Consider the following 15,881-nt stretch of genomic DNA (forward strand, 5'->3'; position numbering starts at 1 on the left):
CTTTACTGATCAAGAATCTATCAACCTCTGCTTTAAATATACCCAATGACTTGGCCTCCACAGCCGTCTGTGGCAATGAATTCCGCAGATTCACCTTCCTCTGGATAAAGAAATTCCTCCTCATCTCTGTTCTAAATGGATGTTACTCTATTCTGAGGCTGTGCCCTCTGGTCCTAGATTCACTCACTATAGGAAACATCTTCTTCACATCCAGTCTGTCTAGGCCTTTCAATATTTGGTACATTTCAATATTTGGTACATTTCAATGAGATTCCACATCCCCCGTCATTCTCTAAACTCCAGCGAGTACAGGCCCAGAGCCGTCAAGTGTTCCTCATACATTAACCAGTTCATTCCCAGGGTCGTTTTCATGAACCTCCTCTGGACCCTCTCCAATGCCAGCACATCCTTTCTTAGATATGGGGATCAAAACATCCAAGGAAACACATTGAATAGAAAGCTCAGGCAAGGAAGCAGAGGGGTGGTGTTGCTTCTTGGTAAAAAATGAAATCAACTCATTAGCAAGAGGTAACAATAGTCGGAAGGTGTAGAATTTATGTGGGTAGAGGTAAGGAACTGCAAGGATGAAAAGACCCTGATGGGAGCTGTATACAGACCCTCAAACAGTAGTAAGGATGTGGTCCACAAATGACAATGGGAGATAGAAAATCCATGCCAAAAGGACAATGTTACCACAGTCATGGGGGATTTCAATATGCAAGTAGATTGGGAAAATCAGATTGGTGCTGGAACCCAAGAGAGGAATTTTCTCGAATGCCTATGAGGTGGCTTTTTCCAGCAGCTCGTGGTTGAGCCCACTAGGAGATCAACGATTCTGGATTGGGTGTTGTGCAATGAACCAGGATTGATGAGGGAGCTTAAGGTAAAAGAACCCTTGGGGGTCAGTTATCATATGGCAGGTGTTTATCTCTGATTGTTTTTTGTCAGGCCACTCCTCCAGCTCGTGGCCACATTGACGGGCAGCGGCAAAGCCGTCCCCGATCTTAGTAAGAGGGCATGTTTGGACTAGGTGGGGGGGCAAGCTGGGGTGTGTCGTGCACCCCATCAGTGTAGTGTTCGCACTGTTTTGGCATGTCAACTTCTGAGTCTATCTGTGGCTATCCAGTTCTTTCTGGTAGCTGTAGTAAAGCCCAGGAGAAGCAAGATGGGGTCGTCGATCAGATCTCCGCCTGGGGGCGTCTTGGTGTGCTTTTATTGTTGCCATTCAGTGTGTTCGTCATAGGAGTGGTAGAAAGGTTTTTGGGAAGTTGAAGGAACATCTTCAATGAGTTTTCGAGCCGGAATGTTGTTGGACATATTTTGGATACGGTTGTAGAATTTTGCTAAAACTGTTCTCCGGGAGTGCAATTGTTGGGAGCCTTTGGACGGGTGTGGATTTGAGGGCTCCTGAGATTATTCTTATAGAAGTATGAAGCTGTGAATTGACGATGGGACGTAAAATTCGGCGACTGAGAAACATAGTGCTAGTCTAGACATTCATATCTTCCTGCTATCTTCCTGATCATGACCATTCTAGATTTTAGTTTCTTTGCAACATTTTGAAGGTGGATCTTATATGAGAGAGTTCAATCTAGTGTGACTGACTCCCAAGTACTTTGGGTATTGATCATTGGGTGACTGTTTGTTACTTAGTTTGGTCATAATATGATAGAATTCCTAGAAATTTGAGGAGAAGCTAAAGTCAGATGTATCAATATTACAGTGGAGGAAAAGGAATTACAGAGACATGAGCGAGGAGCTGGCCAGAATTGATTGGAGGGGGAATACTGGCAATGATGACGACAGAAAGGCAGTGGCTGGAATCTCCAGAAGCAATTTGGAAGTACAGGATATATACAAACCCCATTTCCAGAAAAGTTGGGATATTTTCCAAAATGCAATAAAAACCAAAATCTGTGATATGTTAATTCACGTGAACCTTTATTTAGCTGACAAAAGTACAAAGAAAAGATTTTCAATAGTTTTACTGACCAACTTAATTGTATTTTGTAAATATACACACATTTAGAATTTGATGGCTGCAACACACTCAACAAAAGTTGGGACAGAGGCATGTTTACCATTGTGTTACATCACCTTTCCTTTTAATAACACTTTTTAATCGTTTTGGAACTGAGGATACTAATTGTAGTAGATTTGCAATTGGAAATTTTGTCCATTCTTGCTTGATATAAGACTTCAGCTGCTCAGCAGTCTGTGGTCTCCGTTGTCTGATTCTCCTCTTCATGATGTGCCATACATTTTCAATAGGAGATAGATCTGGACTGGCAGCAGGCCAGTCAAGCACACGCACTCTGTGTCTACAAAGCCACGCTGTTGTAGCCCGTGCAGATTGTGGTCTGGCATTGTCCCGCTGAAATAAGCATGGACGTCCCGGGAAGAGACGTTGCCTTGATGGCAACATATGTCTCTCTAAAATCCTAATATACACTTCAGAGTCAATGGTACCTTCACATACCTGCAACTCACCCATGCCGTGGGCACTGATGCACCCCCATACCATCACAGATGCTGGCTTTTGCACCTTTCGCTGATAACAATCAGAATGTTCGTTTTCATCTTTGGCATGGAGAACTCGACGCCCGTTTTTTCCGAAAACTAGCTGAAATGTGGACTCATCTGACCACAGCACACGGTTCCACAGTCTTTCAGTCCATCTGAGATGAGCTCGGGCCCAGAGAACTCACCGGCGTTTCTGCATAGAGTTGATGTATGGCTTCCTCCTTGTGTCATACAGTTTCAAGTTGCATTTCTGGATGCAGTGATGGACTGTGTTAAGTGACAGTGATTTTCCAAAGTACTCCCGAGCCCAGGTGGCTATAATTGTCACAGTAGCATGACGGTTTCTTAGGCAGTGCCTCCTGAGGACTCAAAGATCACGCACATTCAACAGTGGTTTCCGACCTTGCCCGTTACGCACTGAGATGTCACTGAATTCTCTGAATCTTTTCACAATATTATGTACAGTAGATGTTGAAAGACCTAAATTCTCTGCAGTCTTGCATTGGGAAATGTTCCTTTTGAACTGACTAATAATTCTCTCATGAATTTTGGCACAAAGGGGTGAGCCACGACCCATCCTTGCTTGCAAAGACTGAGCCTTTGATGGACGATACTTTTATACCCAGTCATGATACCTCACCTGCTACCAATTAGCCTGCTTAATGTGGAGTTTTCCAAACCGGTGTTACTTGAATATTCTGTGCACTTTTCTATCTTATTTTAACTCTGGCCCAACTTTTGTTGAGTGTGTTGCAGCCATCAAATTCTAAATTTGTGTATATTTACAAAATACAATTAAGTTGGTCAGTAAAACTATTGAAAATCTTTTCTTTGTACTTTTTTCAGTTAAATAAATGTTCACGTGAATTAACATATCACAGAATTTTGTTTTTATTGCATTTTGGAAAATATCCCAACTTTTCTGGAAATGGAGTTTGTATATCCCAAAGAGAAAGAAGCATTGTAAAGGCAAGATGATGCAACCATGGCTGACAAGAGAAGTCAAAGCCAGCATAACAGCCAAAAAGAGGGCAAAAAATAGAGCAAAGATTAGTAGGAAGTTAGAGGCTTGGGAAGCTTTTAAAAACCAACAGAAGGCAACTAAAAAAGTCATTAAGATATAGATGGAATGCTAAAGTAAGCTAGCCAATAATATTAAAGTTTCTTCTGACACTTAAAGTGTAAAAGAGAGGCAAGAGTGGATATTGGACCGATGCTGGAGAGCTAGTGATGGGGGATATGGATATAATGGGTGAACTGAATAAGTACTTTGCATCACTGTGGAAAACACTCGCTGTATGGTGAAGTTCCGGGTCTCAGGGGTCATGAAGTGTGTGACGGTAATATTACTATGGAGAAGGTTCCCGGGAAGCTGAAAGGTCAGATGGTAGATAAGTCAGCTGGGAAGATGGTCTACACCCCAGGCTTCTGAAAGAGATGGCTGAAGAGATGTGGAAGCATTTGTAATGATCTTTCAAGAAATACTGGATTCTGAAAAGGCTCCGGAAGTCTGGAAAATTGCAAATGTCACTCCACTCTTCAAGAAGAGAGAGAGGCCGAAGAAAGGAAATGATAGGCCAGTTAGTCTGACCTCAGTGGTTGGGAAGATGTTGGAGTTGATTGTTAAGGACGTGGTTTCGGGTTACTTGGAGACACATAATAAAATAGGCCGTAGTCAGCATGGTTTCCTCAAGGGAAAATCTTGCCTGACAAATTTGTTGGAATTCTTTGAAGAAATAACAAGGAGCATAGACAAAGGAGAATTGGTTGATGTTGTGTATTTGGCCTTTGATAAGTTGTCACACATGAGATTGCTTAACAAGCAACGAGCCCATGGTATTACAGGAAAGATTCTAGCATGGGTAAAGCAGTGGCTGGCTGGCAGGAGGCAAAGAGTGAAAATAAAGGGAGCCTTTTCTGGCTGGCTGCTGGTAAATAGTGTTGTCCAAAAGGGTCTGTGTTGAGACCGATTCTTTTTAAGTTATATGTCAATGGTTTGGATGATGGAATTGAAGGCTTTGTTGCAAAGTTTGCAGATGACGTTCAGATAGCTGGAGGGGCAGGTAGTTTTGAGTAAGTAGAGAGGCTTAGACAGACGAGGAGAAAAAGAAATGTCAGATGGAATACAGTGTCGGGAAGTGTATGATCATGCACTTTGCTAGAAGAAATGATGGGGTTGGTTATTTTCGAAATGGAGAGTAAATTCAAAATTACGAGCTGCAAAGGGACTTGGGAATCCTTGTGCAGGATTCCCCTAAAGGTTAATTTGCAGGTTGAGTCTGTGATGAGGAAGGCAAATGCAATGTTAGCATTCATTTCAAGAGGACTCGAATATAAAAACGAGGATGTAATGTTGAGACTTTATAAGGCATTGGTGAGGCCTCACTGAGTATTGGGAGCAGTTTTGGGCCCCTTATCTAAGACACGACATACTGACATTGAAGAGGATTCAAAGGAGGTTCGTTAAGACGATTCTGGGATGGAAAGGCTGATCATATGAGGAGCGTTTGATGGCTCAGGGCCTGTACTCACTGAAATTCACAAGAATGAGGGGTGACCTCATTGAAACCTATTGAAAGGTAAATGGTAGATGATTCTCCTAATGGTTCATACTCCTTTGCTCATCAACATGGTAATAGTGTTAATGTAAGCTCCCTTGGTTTGAATGTTCACTGTTTTATTTCTGGAAAACGTGGAATTATCAGAAGTAAAGGAAAAGATTTGGGGGGAGAAAAAGATAATTTGAAGTACGTAGGTACACAGGAATTGGATAAGTATGTTTATGGGTGGGAGCAAACGTGAATATGTTAAGATACAAACACCTCTGTAAGCGACGAGTCAGCTCACAGAGAGGGGGTGCAGCGGCTAACGGACTGGTGCAGAACCAACAACCTGTCTCTGAATGTGAACAAAACAAAAGAGATGGTTGTTGACTTCAGGAGGGCACGGAGCGACCACTCCCCGCTGAACATCGACAGCTCCTCGGTAGAGATCGTTAAGAGCACCAAATTTCTTGGTGTTCACCTGACGGAGAATCTCACCTGGTCCCTCAACACCAGCTCCATAGCAAAGAAAGCCCAGCAGCGTCTCTACTTTCTGCGAAGGCTGAGGAAAGTCCATTTCCCACTCCCCCCATCCTCATCACATTCTACAGGGGTTGTATTGAGAGCATCCTGAGCAGCTGCATCACTGCCTGGTTCGGAAATTGCACATTCTCAGATCGCAAGACCCTGCAGCTGATAGTGAGGTCAGCTGAGAAGATCATTGGGGTCTCTCTTCCCGCCATCACAGACATTTACACCACACGCTGCATCCGCAAAGCAAACAGCATTATGAAGGACCCCGTGCACCCCTCATACAAACTCTTCTCCCTCCTGCCGTCTGGGAAAAGGCTCCGAAGCATTCGGGCTCTCACGGCCAGGCTATGTAACAGTTTCTTCCCCCAAGCCATCAGACTCCTCAATACCCAGAGCCTGGACTGACACCTTGTCCTATTGTCCTGTTTATTATTTATTGTAATGCCTGCACTGTTTTGTGTACTTTATGCAGTCCTGTGTAGGTCTGTAGTCTGGTGTAACTTTCTCTGTGTTGTTTTTTTACATAGTTCAGTCTAGTTTTTGTACTGTGTCATGTAACACCATGGTCCTGAAAAACGTTGTCTCATTTTTTACTATGTACTGTACCAGCAGCTATGGTCGAAATGACAATAAAAGTGACTTGACTTGACCTATGATGGAATTTAGATAGGGTTACACACATTATTTTGGACAAGAAAGAAATGGATGAGAAGAGATACACGGAAATTATTATTCAACCACTACTATGACTAACTTTTTAACAACAATTATTATTATTTAGTTTAATAGTGTGGAATTACAATTGCACATAAATGTCTATTTAAGTGCCTAATTATTTTTCTTTAAATACCATTTTAGTGTGTACTTGTGAATGTATAAATATATATAGATTTATACATATGTAAAAAATAGAAAAGGCTTTATATGTAAAAACATTTATGTAATACTTATGAATACCTTATCCAAATAAAAAAATTGAAGAAACCTATCGAATGGTAAAAGGCCTCAATAGAGTGGATGTGGAAAGGATATTTGTTATGGTGAGGAGTCAAAGAGCAGAGGACCCAGCCTCAGAATAGAGGGGTGTACTTTTAGAACGGAGATGAGGAGGAATTTCTTCAGCTCGAGAGTGCTGAATCCACGGAATTCGTGGCTGTGGAGGCCAGGTCATCGGACATATGTAAGGCAATGGTTGATAGGTTGATGAAGGGCCATGGGGAGAAATCAGGAGGCTGAAAGGAAATGGTGGAAGAGACTTGATAGGTTTAATGGCCAAATTCTGCTCCTATATCTCATAGTCTTATGGTCAAAAACTACTCACAATACTCACCAATGTGACACAGGAGTATATCCGTTCTCTTATATTCTCCACCTCTCGAGATGAATACAAACAAAGGACTAGAATTTCCAGATACAGTGTGGTGCAGATAATCAATAAAGTTCAAGTTCAAACTATGGTAAACTGTGAGATAAAGTTCAGTTCAATAGACTTCTAATGAGATGGACCGAAGGGTGAAAAGGGCACAGGCAGTTTGCGGTGAGAACGGGTTACAAAAATGCAGTCAACTGAGGGAGGAGAGAGAAGAGATTCAGCGTGAGTGTCTTTGTGCAGGATCGATGTTCATCGAAAGGAGAACGCAGGCGCGGCAGAGAAACCGATCAGCATCCACTCGACGGCAGAGGGCTGCTCAGCGGCCTGCAGGATGATCCTCGACATCATGCACCAGGAGGCACAGGCCATCAAAATGTAGGTAACGGCGTTGTGGTGGACAGGTTTTCACAGCAGCTTACAGAACTCTGTCCCTATCCAAATGGATAAAAACACACACACTGTGACACTGACCCACCCCTCACCCCTCACCCCTCACTGAGACACCGACACTCCCCTCACCCCTCACCCCTCACCCCTCACCCCTCACTGAGACACCGACACTCCCCTCACCCCTCACTGTGACACCGACACACCCCACACCCCTCACCCCTCACTGTGAAACTGACACACCCCTCACCCCTCACTGTGACACTGACACACCCCACACTCCTCACCCCTCACCGTGACACCGACACACCCCACACCCCTCACCCCTCACTGTGACACCGACACACCCCTTACCCCTCACTGTGACACTGACACACCCCTCACCCCTCACTGTGACACTGACACACCCCACACCCCTCACCCCTCACTGTGACACCGACACACCCCACACCCCTCACTGAGACACCGACACACCCCTCACCCCTCACTGTGACACTGACACACCCCACACCCCTCACCCCTCACTGTGACACCGACACACCCCTCACCCCTCACCGTGACACTGACACACCCCACACCCCTCACTGTGACACTGACACACCCCTCACCCCTCACCGTGACACCGACACACCCCACACCCCTCACCCCTCACTGTGACACCGACACACCCCTCACCCCTCACCCCTCACTGAGACACCGACACACCCCACACCCCTCACCCCTCACTGTGACACCGACACACCCCTCACCCCTCACCCCTCACTGCGACACTGACCCACCCCTCACCCCTCACTGTGACACCGACACACACCACACCCCTCACCCCTCACTGTGACACTGACACACCCCTCACCCCTCACTGTGACACTGACACACCCCACACCCCTCACCCCTCACTGTGACACTGACACACCGCTCACCCCACACTGTGACACTGACACACCCCACACCCCTCACCCCTCACTGTGACACTGACACACCCCACACCCCTCACTGTGACACTGACACACCACACACCCCTCACCCCTCACTGTGACACCGACACACCCCACACCCCTCACTGTGACACCGACACACCCCACACCCCACACCCCTCACTGTGACACTGACACACCCCTCACCCCTCACCCCTCACTGTGACACCGACACTCCCCACACCCCTCACTGTGACACCGACAAACCCCACACCCCTTACTGTGACACCGACACACCTCACACCCCACACCCCTCACTGTGACACCGACACACCCCTCACCCCACACCCCTCACTGTGACACTGACACACCCCTCACCCCTCACTGTGACACTGACACACCCCTCACCCCTCACTGTGACACTGACACACCACACACCCCTCACCCCTCACTGTGACACCGACACACCCCACACCCCTCACTGTGACACCGACACACCCCACACCCCTCACCCCTCACTGTGACACTGACACACCACACACCCCTCACCCCTCACTGTGACACCGACACACCCCACACCCCTTCACTGTGACACTGACCCACCCCTCACCCCTCAGTGTGACACCGACACACCCCACACCACTCACCGTGAAACCGACACACCCCTCACCCCTCACTAAGACACCGACACACCCCACACCCCTCACTGTGACACTGACACACCCCACACCCCTCACCCCTCACTGTGACACTGACACACCCCACACCCCTCACTGTGACACTGACACACCCCTCACACCTCACTGTGACACCGACACACCCCTCACCCCTCACTGTGACACCGACACACCCCACACCCCTCACTGTGACACTGACACACCCCTCACACCTCACTGTGACACCGACACACCCCACACCCCTCACTGTGACATCGACACACCCCACACCCCTCACCCCTCACTGTGACACCGACACACCCCTCACCCCTCACTGTGACACCGACACACCCCACACCCCTCACCCCTCACTGTGACACTGACACACACCACACCCCTCACTGTGACACCGACACACCCCTCACCCCTCCCCCCTCACTGTGACACTGACACACCCCACACCCCTCACTGTGACACCGACACACCCCACACCCCTCACCCCTCACTGTGACACCGACACACCCCTCACCCCACACCCCTCACTGTGACACCGACACACCCCACACCCCTCACCCCTCACTGTGACACCGACACTCCCCACACCCCTCACTGTGACACCGACACACCCCTCACCCCTCACTGTGACACTGACACACCCCACACCCCACACCCCTCACTGTGACACCGACACACCCCTCACCCCTCACTGTGACACTGACACACCCCACACCCCACACCCCTCACTGTGACACTGACACACCCCTCACCCCTCACCGAGACACCGACACATCCCACACCCCTCACCGAGACACCGACACACCCCACACCCCTCACCCCTCACTGTGACACTGACCCACCCCACACCCCTCACTGTGACACCGACACACCCTCACCCCTCACCCCTCACTGTGACACTGACACACCCCTCACCCCTCACCGTGACACTGACACACCCCTCACCCCTCACTGTGACACCGACACACCCCACACCCCTCACCCCTCACTGTGACACTGACACACACCACACCCCTCACTGTGACACCGACACACCCCTCACCCCTCCCCCCTCACTGTGACACTGACACACCCCACACCCCTCACTGTGACACCGACACACCCCACACCCCTCACTGTGACACTGACACACCCCTCACCCCTCACTGTGACACCGACACACCCCACACCCCTCACTGTGACACTGACACACCCCTCACCCCTCACTGTGACACCGACACACCCCACACCCCTCACTGTGACACCGACACACCCCACACCCCTCACTGTGACACTGACACACCCCTCACCCCTCACTGTGACACCGACACACCCCACACCCCTCACTGTGACACCGACACACCCCACACCCCTCACCCCTCACTGTGACACCGACACACCCCTCACCCCACACTGTGACACCGACACACCCCACACCCCTCACCCCTCACTGTGACACTGACACACCCCACACCCCTCACTGTGACACCGACACACCCCTCACCCCTCCCCCCTCACTGTGACACTGACACACCCCACACCCCTCACTGTGACACCGACACACCCCACACCCCTCACCCCTCACTGTGACACCGACACACCCCTCACCCCACACCCCTCACTGTGACACCGACACACCCCACACCCCTCACCCCTCACTGTGACACCGACACTCCCCACACCCCTCACTGTGACACCGACACACCCCACACCCCTCACCCCTCACTGTGACACCGACACACCCCACACCCCTCACTGTGACACTGACACACCCCTCACCCCTCACTGTGACACCGACACACCCCACACCCCTCACCCCTCACTGTGACACTGACACTCCCCTCACCCCTCAATGTGACACCGACACACCCCACACCCCTCACTGTGACACTGACACTCCCCTCACCCCTCAATGTGACACCGACACACCCCACACCCCACACCCCTCACTGTGACACTGACACAACCCTCACCCCTCACCGTGACACCGACACACCCCTCACCCCTCACTGTGACACTGACACTCCCCACACCCCTCACTGTGACACCGACACACCCCACACCCCTCACTGTGACACTGACACTCCCCACACCCCTCACTGTGACACCGACACACCCCTCACCCCAATGTGACACTGACACACCCCTCACCCCTCACCCCTCAATGTGACACCGACACACCCCACACCCCTCACCCCTCACTGTGACACTGAGACACCCCACACCCCTCACCCCTCACTGTGACACTGACACACCCCACACCCCTCACCCCTCACTGTGACACTGACCCACCCCTCACCCCTCAGTGTGACACCGACACACCCCACACCACTCACCGTGAAACCGACACACCCCTCACCCCTCACTAAGACACCGACACACCCCACACCCCTCACTGTGACACTGACACACCCCCACACCCCTCACCCCCTCACCGTGACACCGTCACACCCCTCACCCCTCACTGTGACACTGACACATCCCTCACCCCACACCCCTCACTGTGACACCGACACTCCCCACACCCCTCACTGTGACACCGACACACCCCACACCCCTCACTGTGACACCGACACACCCCTCACCCCTCACTGTGACACTGACACATCCCTCACCCCTCACTGTGACACCGACACACCCCACACCCCTCACCCCTCACTGTGACACTGACACACCCCGCACCCCTCACTGTGACACTGACACACCCCTCACCCCTCACCGAGACACCGACACATCCCACACCCCTCACCGAGACACCGACACACCCCACACCCCTCACTGTGACACTGACCCACCCCACACCCCTCACTGTGACACCGACACACCCTCACCCCTCACCCCTCACTGTGACACTGACACACCCCTCACCCCTCACTGTGACACCGACACAACCCCACACCCCTCACCCCTCACTGTGACACTGACCCACCCCTCACCCCTCACCCCTCACCGTGACACCGACACACCCCACACCCCTCACCCCTCACTGTGACACCGACACACCCCTCACCCCACACCCCTCACTGTGACACCGACACACCCCACACCCCTCACCCCTCACTGTGACACCGACACTCCCCACACCCCTCACTGTGACACCGACACACCCCTCACCCCTCACTGTGACACTGACACACCCCACACCCCACACCCCTCACTGTGACACCGACACACCGCTCACCCTTCACTGTGACACTGACACACCCCACACCCCACACCCCTCACTGTGACACTGACACACCCCTCACCCCTCACCGAGACACCGACACATCCCACACCCCTCACCGAGACACCGACACACCCCACACCCCTCACCCCTCACTGTGACACTGACCCACCCCACACCCCTCACTGTGACACCGACACACCCTCACCCCTCACCCCTCACTGTGACACTGACACACCCCTCACCCCTCACCGTGACACTGACACACCCCACACCCCTCACTGTGACACCGACACACCCCACACCCCTCACCCCTCACTGTGACACTGACCCACCCCTCACCCCTCACCGTGACACCGACACACCCCTCACCCCTCACTGTGACACTGACACACCCCACACCCCTCACTGTGACACCGACACACCCCTCACCCCTCACCGTGACACTGACACACCCCACACCCCTCACCCCTCACCCCTCACTGTGACACTGACACACCCCTCACCCCTCACCGTGACACTGACACACCCCTCACCCCTCACTGTGACACCGACACACACCTCACCCCTCACTGTGACACCGACACACCCCTCAACCCTCACCGTGACACTGACACACCCCACACCCCTCACTGTGACACCGACACACACCTCACCCCTCACCGTGACACTGGCACACCCCACACCCCTCACTGTGACACCGACACACACCTCACCCCTCACTGTGACACCGACACACCCCTCACCCCTCACCCCTCACTGTGACACTGACACACCCCACACCCCTCACTGTGACACCGACACACCCCACACCCCTCACTGTGACACTGACACACCCCTCACACCTCACTGTGACACCGACACACCCCTCACCCCTCACTGTGACACCGACACACCCCACACCCCTCACTGTGACACTGACACACCCCTCACACCTCACTGTGACACCGACACACCCCACACCCCTCACCCCTCACTGTGACACCGACACACCCCTCACCCCTCAATGTGACACCGACACACACCACACCCCTCACTGTGACACCGACACACCCCTCACCCCTCACCCCTCACTGTGACACCGACACACCCCACACCCCTCACTGTGACACCGACACACCCCTCACCCCTCCCCCCTCACTGTGACACTGGCACACCCCACACCCCTCACCCCTCACTGTGACACTGACACACCCCACACCCCTCACTGTGACACTGGCACACCCCACACCCCTCACTGTGACACTGACACACCCCACACCCCTCACTGTGACACCGACACACCCCTCACCCCTCCCCCCTCACTGTGACACTGGCACACCCCACACCCCTCACCCCTCACTGTGACACTGACACACCCCACACCCCTCACTGTGACACCGACACACCCCACACCCCTCACCCCTCACTGTGACACTGACCCAGCCCACACCCCTCACTGTGACACTGGCACACCCCACACCCCTCACCCCTCACTGTGACACTGACACACCCCACACCCCTCACTGTGACACCGACACACCCCACACCCCTCACCCCTCACCGTGACACTGGCACACCCCACACCCCTCACCCCTCACTGTGACACTGGCACACCCCACACCCCTCACCCCTCACTGTGACACTGGCACACCCCTCACCCCTCACTGTGACACCGACACACCCCACACACCTCACCCCTCACCGTGACACCGACACACCCCTCACCCCTCACCCCTCACTGTGACACCGACACACCCCACACCCCTCACCCCTCACTGTGAAACTGACACACCCCTCACCCCTCACTGTGACACCGACACACCCCACACCCCTCACCCCTCACTGTGACACCGACACACCCCACACCCCTCACCCCTCACTGTGACACTGACACACCCCACACCCCTCACTGTGACACCGACACACCCCACACCCATCACTGTGACACCGACACACCCCTCACCCCTCACCCCTCACTGTGACACCGACACACCCCTCACCCCACACCCCTCACTGTGACACCGACACACCCCACACCCCTCACTGTGACACCGACACACCCCACACCCCTCACCCCTCACTGTGACACTGACACACCCCTCACCCCTCACCCCTCACTGTGACACTGACACACCCCACACCCCACACTGTGACACTGACACACCCCACACCCCTCACCCCTCACCGTGACACCGACACACCCCACACCCCTCACTGTGACACTGACACACCCCCACACCCCTCACCCCTCACCGTGACACCGACACACCCCTCACCCCTCACTGTGACACCGACACACCCCACACCCCTCACCCCTCACTGTGACACTGACACACCCCACACCCCTCACCCCTCACTGTGACACTGACACACCCCACACCCCACACTGTGACACTGACACACCCCACACCCCTCACCCCTCACCGTGACACCGACACACCCCACACCCCTCACTGTGACACTGACACACCCCACACCCCTCACCCCTCACCGTGACACCGACACACCCCTCACCCCTCACTGTGACACCGACACACCCCACACCCCTCACCCCTCACTGTGACACCGACACACCCCTCACCCCTCACCCCTCACTGTGACACCGACACACCCCTCACCCCTCACTGTGACACTGGCACACCCCTCACTGTGACACCGACACTCCCCACACCCCTCACCCCTCACTGTGACACTGACACACCCCTCACCCCTCACCCCTCACTGTGACACTGGCACACCCCACACCCCTCACTGTGACACTGACACACCCCTCACCCCTCACCCCTCACTGTGACACTGGCACACCCCACACCCCTCACTGTGACACTGGCACACCCCTCACCCCTCACTGTGACACCGACACACCCCACACACCTCACTGTGACACTGACACACCCCACACCCCTCACTGTGACACCGACACACCCCTCACCCCTCACCCCTCACTGTGACACCGACACACCCCTCACCGTGACACCGACACACCCCTCACCCCTCACTGTGACACCGACACACCCCACACCCCTCACCCCTCACTGAGACACCGACACACCCCACACCCCTCACCCCTCACTGTGACACCGACACACCCCACACCCCTCACCCCTCACTGTGAAACTGACACACCCCACACCCCTCACCCCTCACTGTGACACCGACACACCCCTCACGGCTCACCCCTCACCGTGACACTGACACACCCCACACCCCACACCCTTCACTGTGACACTGACACACCCCTCACCCCTCACCCCTCACTGTGACACCGACACACCCCACACCCCTCACCCCTCACTGTGACACCGACACACCCCACACCCCTCACCCCTCACTGTGAAACTGACACACCCCTCACCCCTCTGCCCTCACCGTGACGCCGACACACCCCTCACCCCTCACCCCTCACTGTGACACCGACACACCCCACACCCCTCACCCCTCACTGTGAAACTGACACACCCCTCACCCCTCACCCCTCACTGTGACACCGACACACCCCACACCCCTCACCCCTCACTGTGACACCGACACACCCCACACCCCTCACTGTGACACTGACACACCCCTCACCCCTCACTGTGACACCGACACACCCCACACCCCTCACCCCTCACTGTGACACTGACACTCCCCTCACCTCTCAATGTGACACCGACACACCCCACACCCCTCACTGTGACACTGACACTCCCCTCACCCCTCAATGTGACTCCGACACACCCCACACCCCACACCCCTCACTGTGACACTGACACAACCCTCACCCCTCACCGTGACACCGACACACCCCTCACCCCTCACTGTGACACT

The 15,881-nt window shown here is 53.4% G+C and overlaps 1 protein-coding gene across 1 annotated transcript in view; it reads left to right on the top strand.

Moving 5' to 3' along the window:
- LOC140741509 (insulin-like growth factor 2 mRNA-binding protein 3) overlaps positions 1–7,523 on the top strand; it is a 161,261-nt gene extending 153,738 nt beyond the window's left edge. Inside the window, exon 7 of the mRNA XM_073071796.1 lies at positions 7,213–7,523. Coding sequence (XP_072927897.1) covers positions 7,213–7,351 — 139 coding nt within the window. The 3' untranslated portion in view covers positions 7,352–7,523. The remainder of the gene's footprint in view (positions 1–7,212) is intronic.
- Positions 7,524–15,881: the final 8,358 nt, after the last annotated feature.

This window comes from Hemitrygon akajei, chromosome 18 (assembly GCF_048418815.1).
Source record: "Hemitrygon akajei chromosome 18, sHemAka1.3, whole genome shotgun sequence".
Classification (NCBI taxonomy): domain Eukaryota; kingdom Metazoa; phylum Chordata; class Chondrichthyes; order Myliobatiformes; family Dasyatidae; genus Hemitrygon; species Hemitrygon akajei.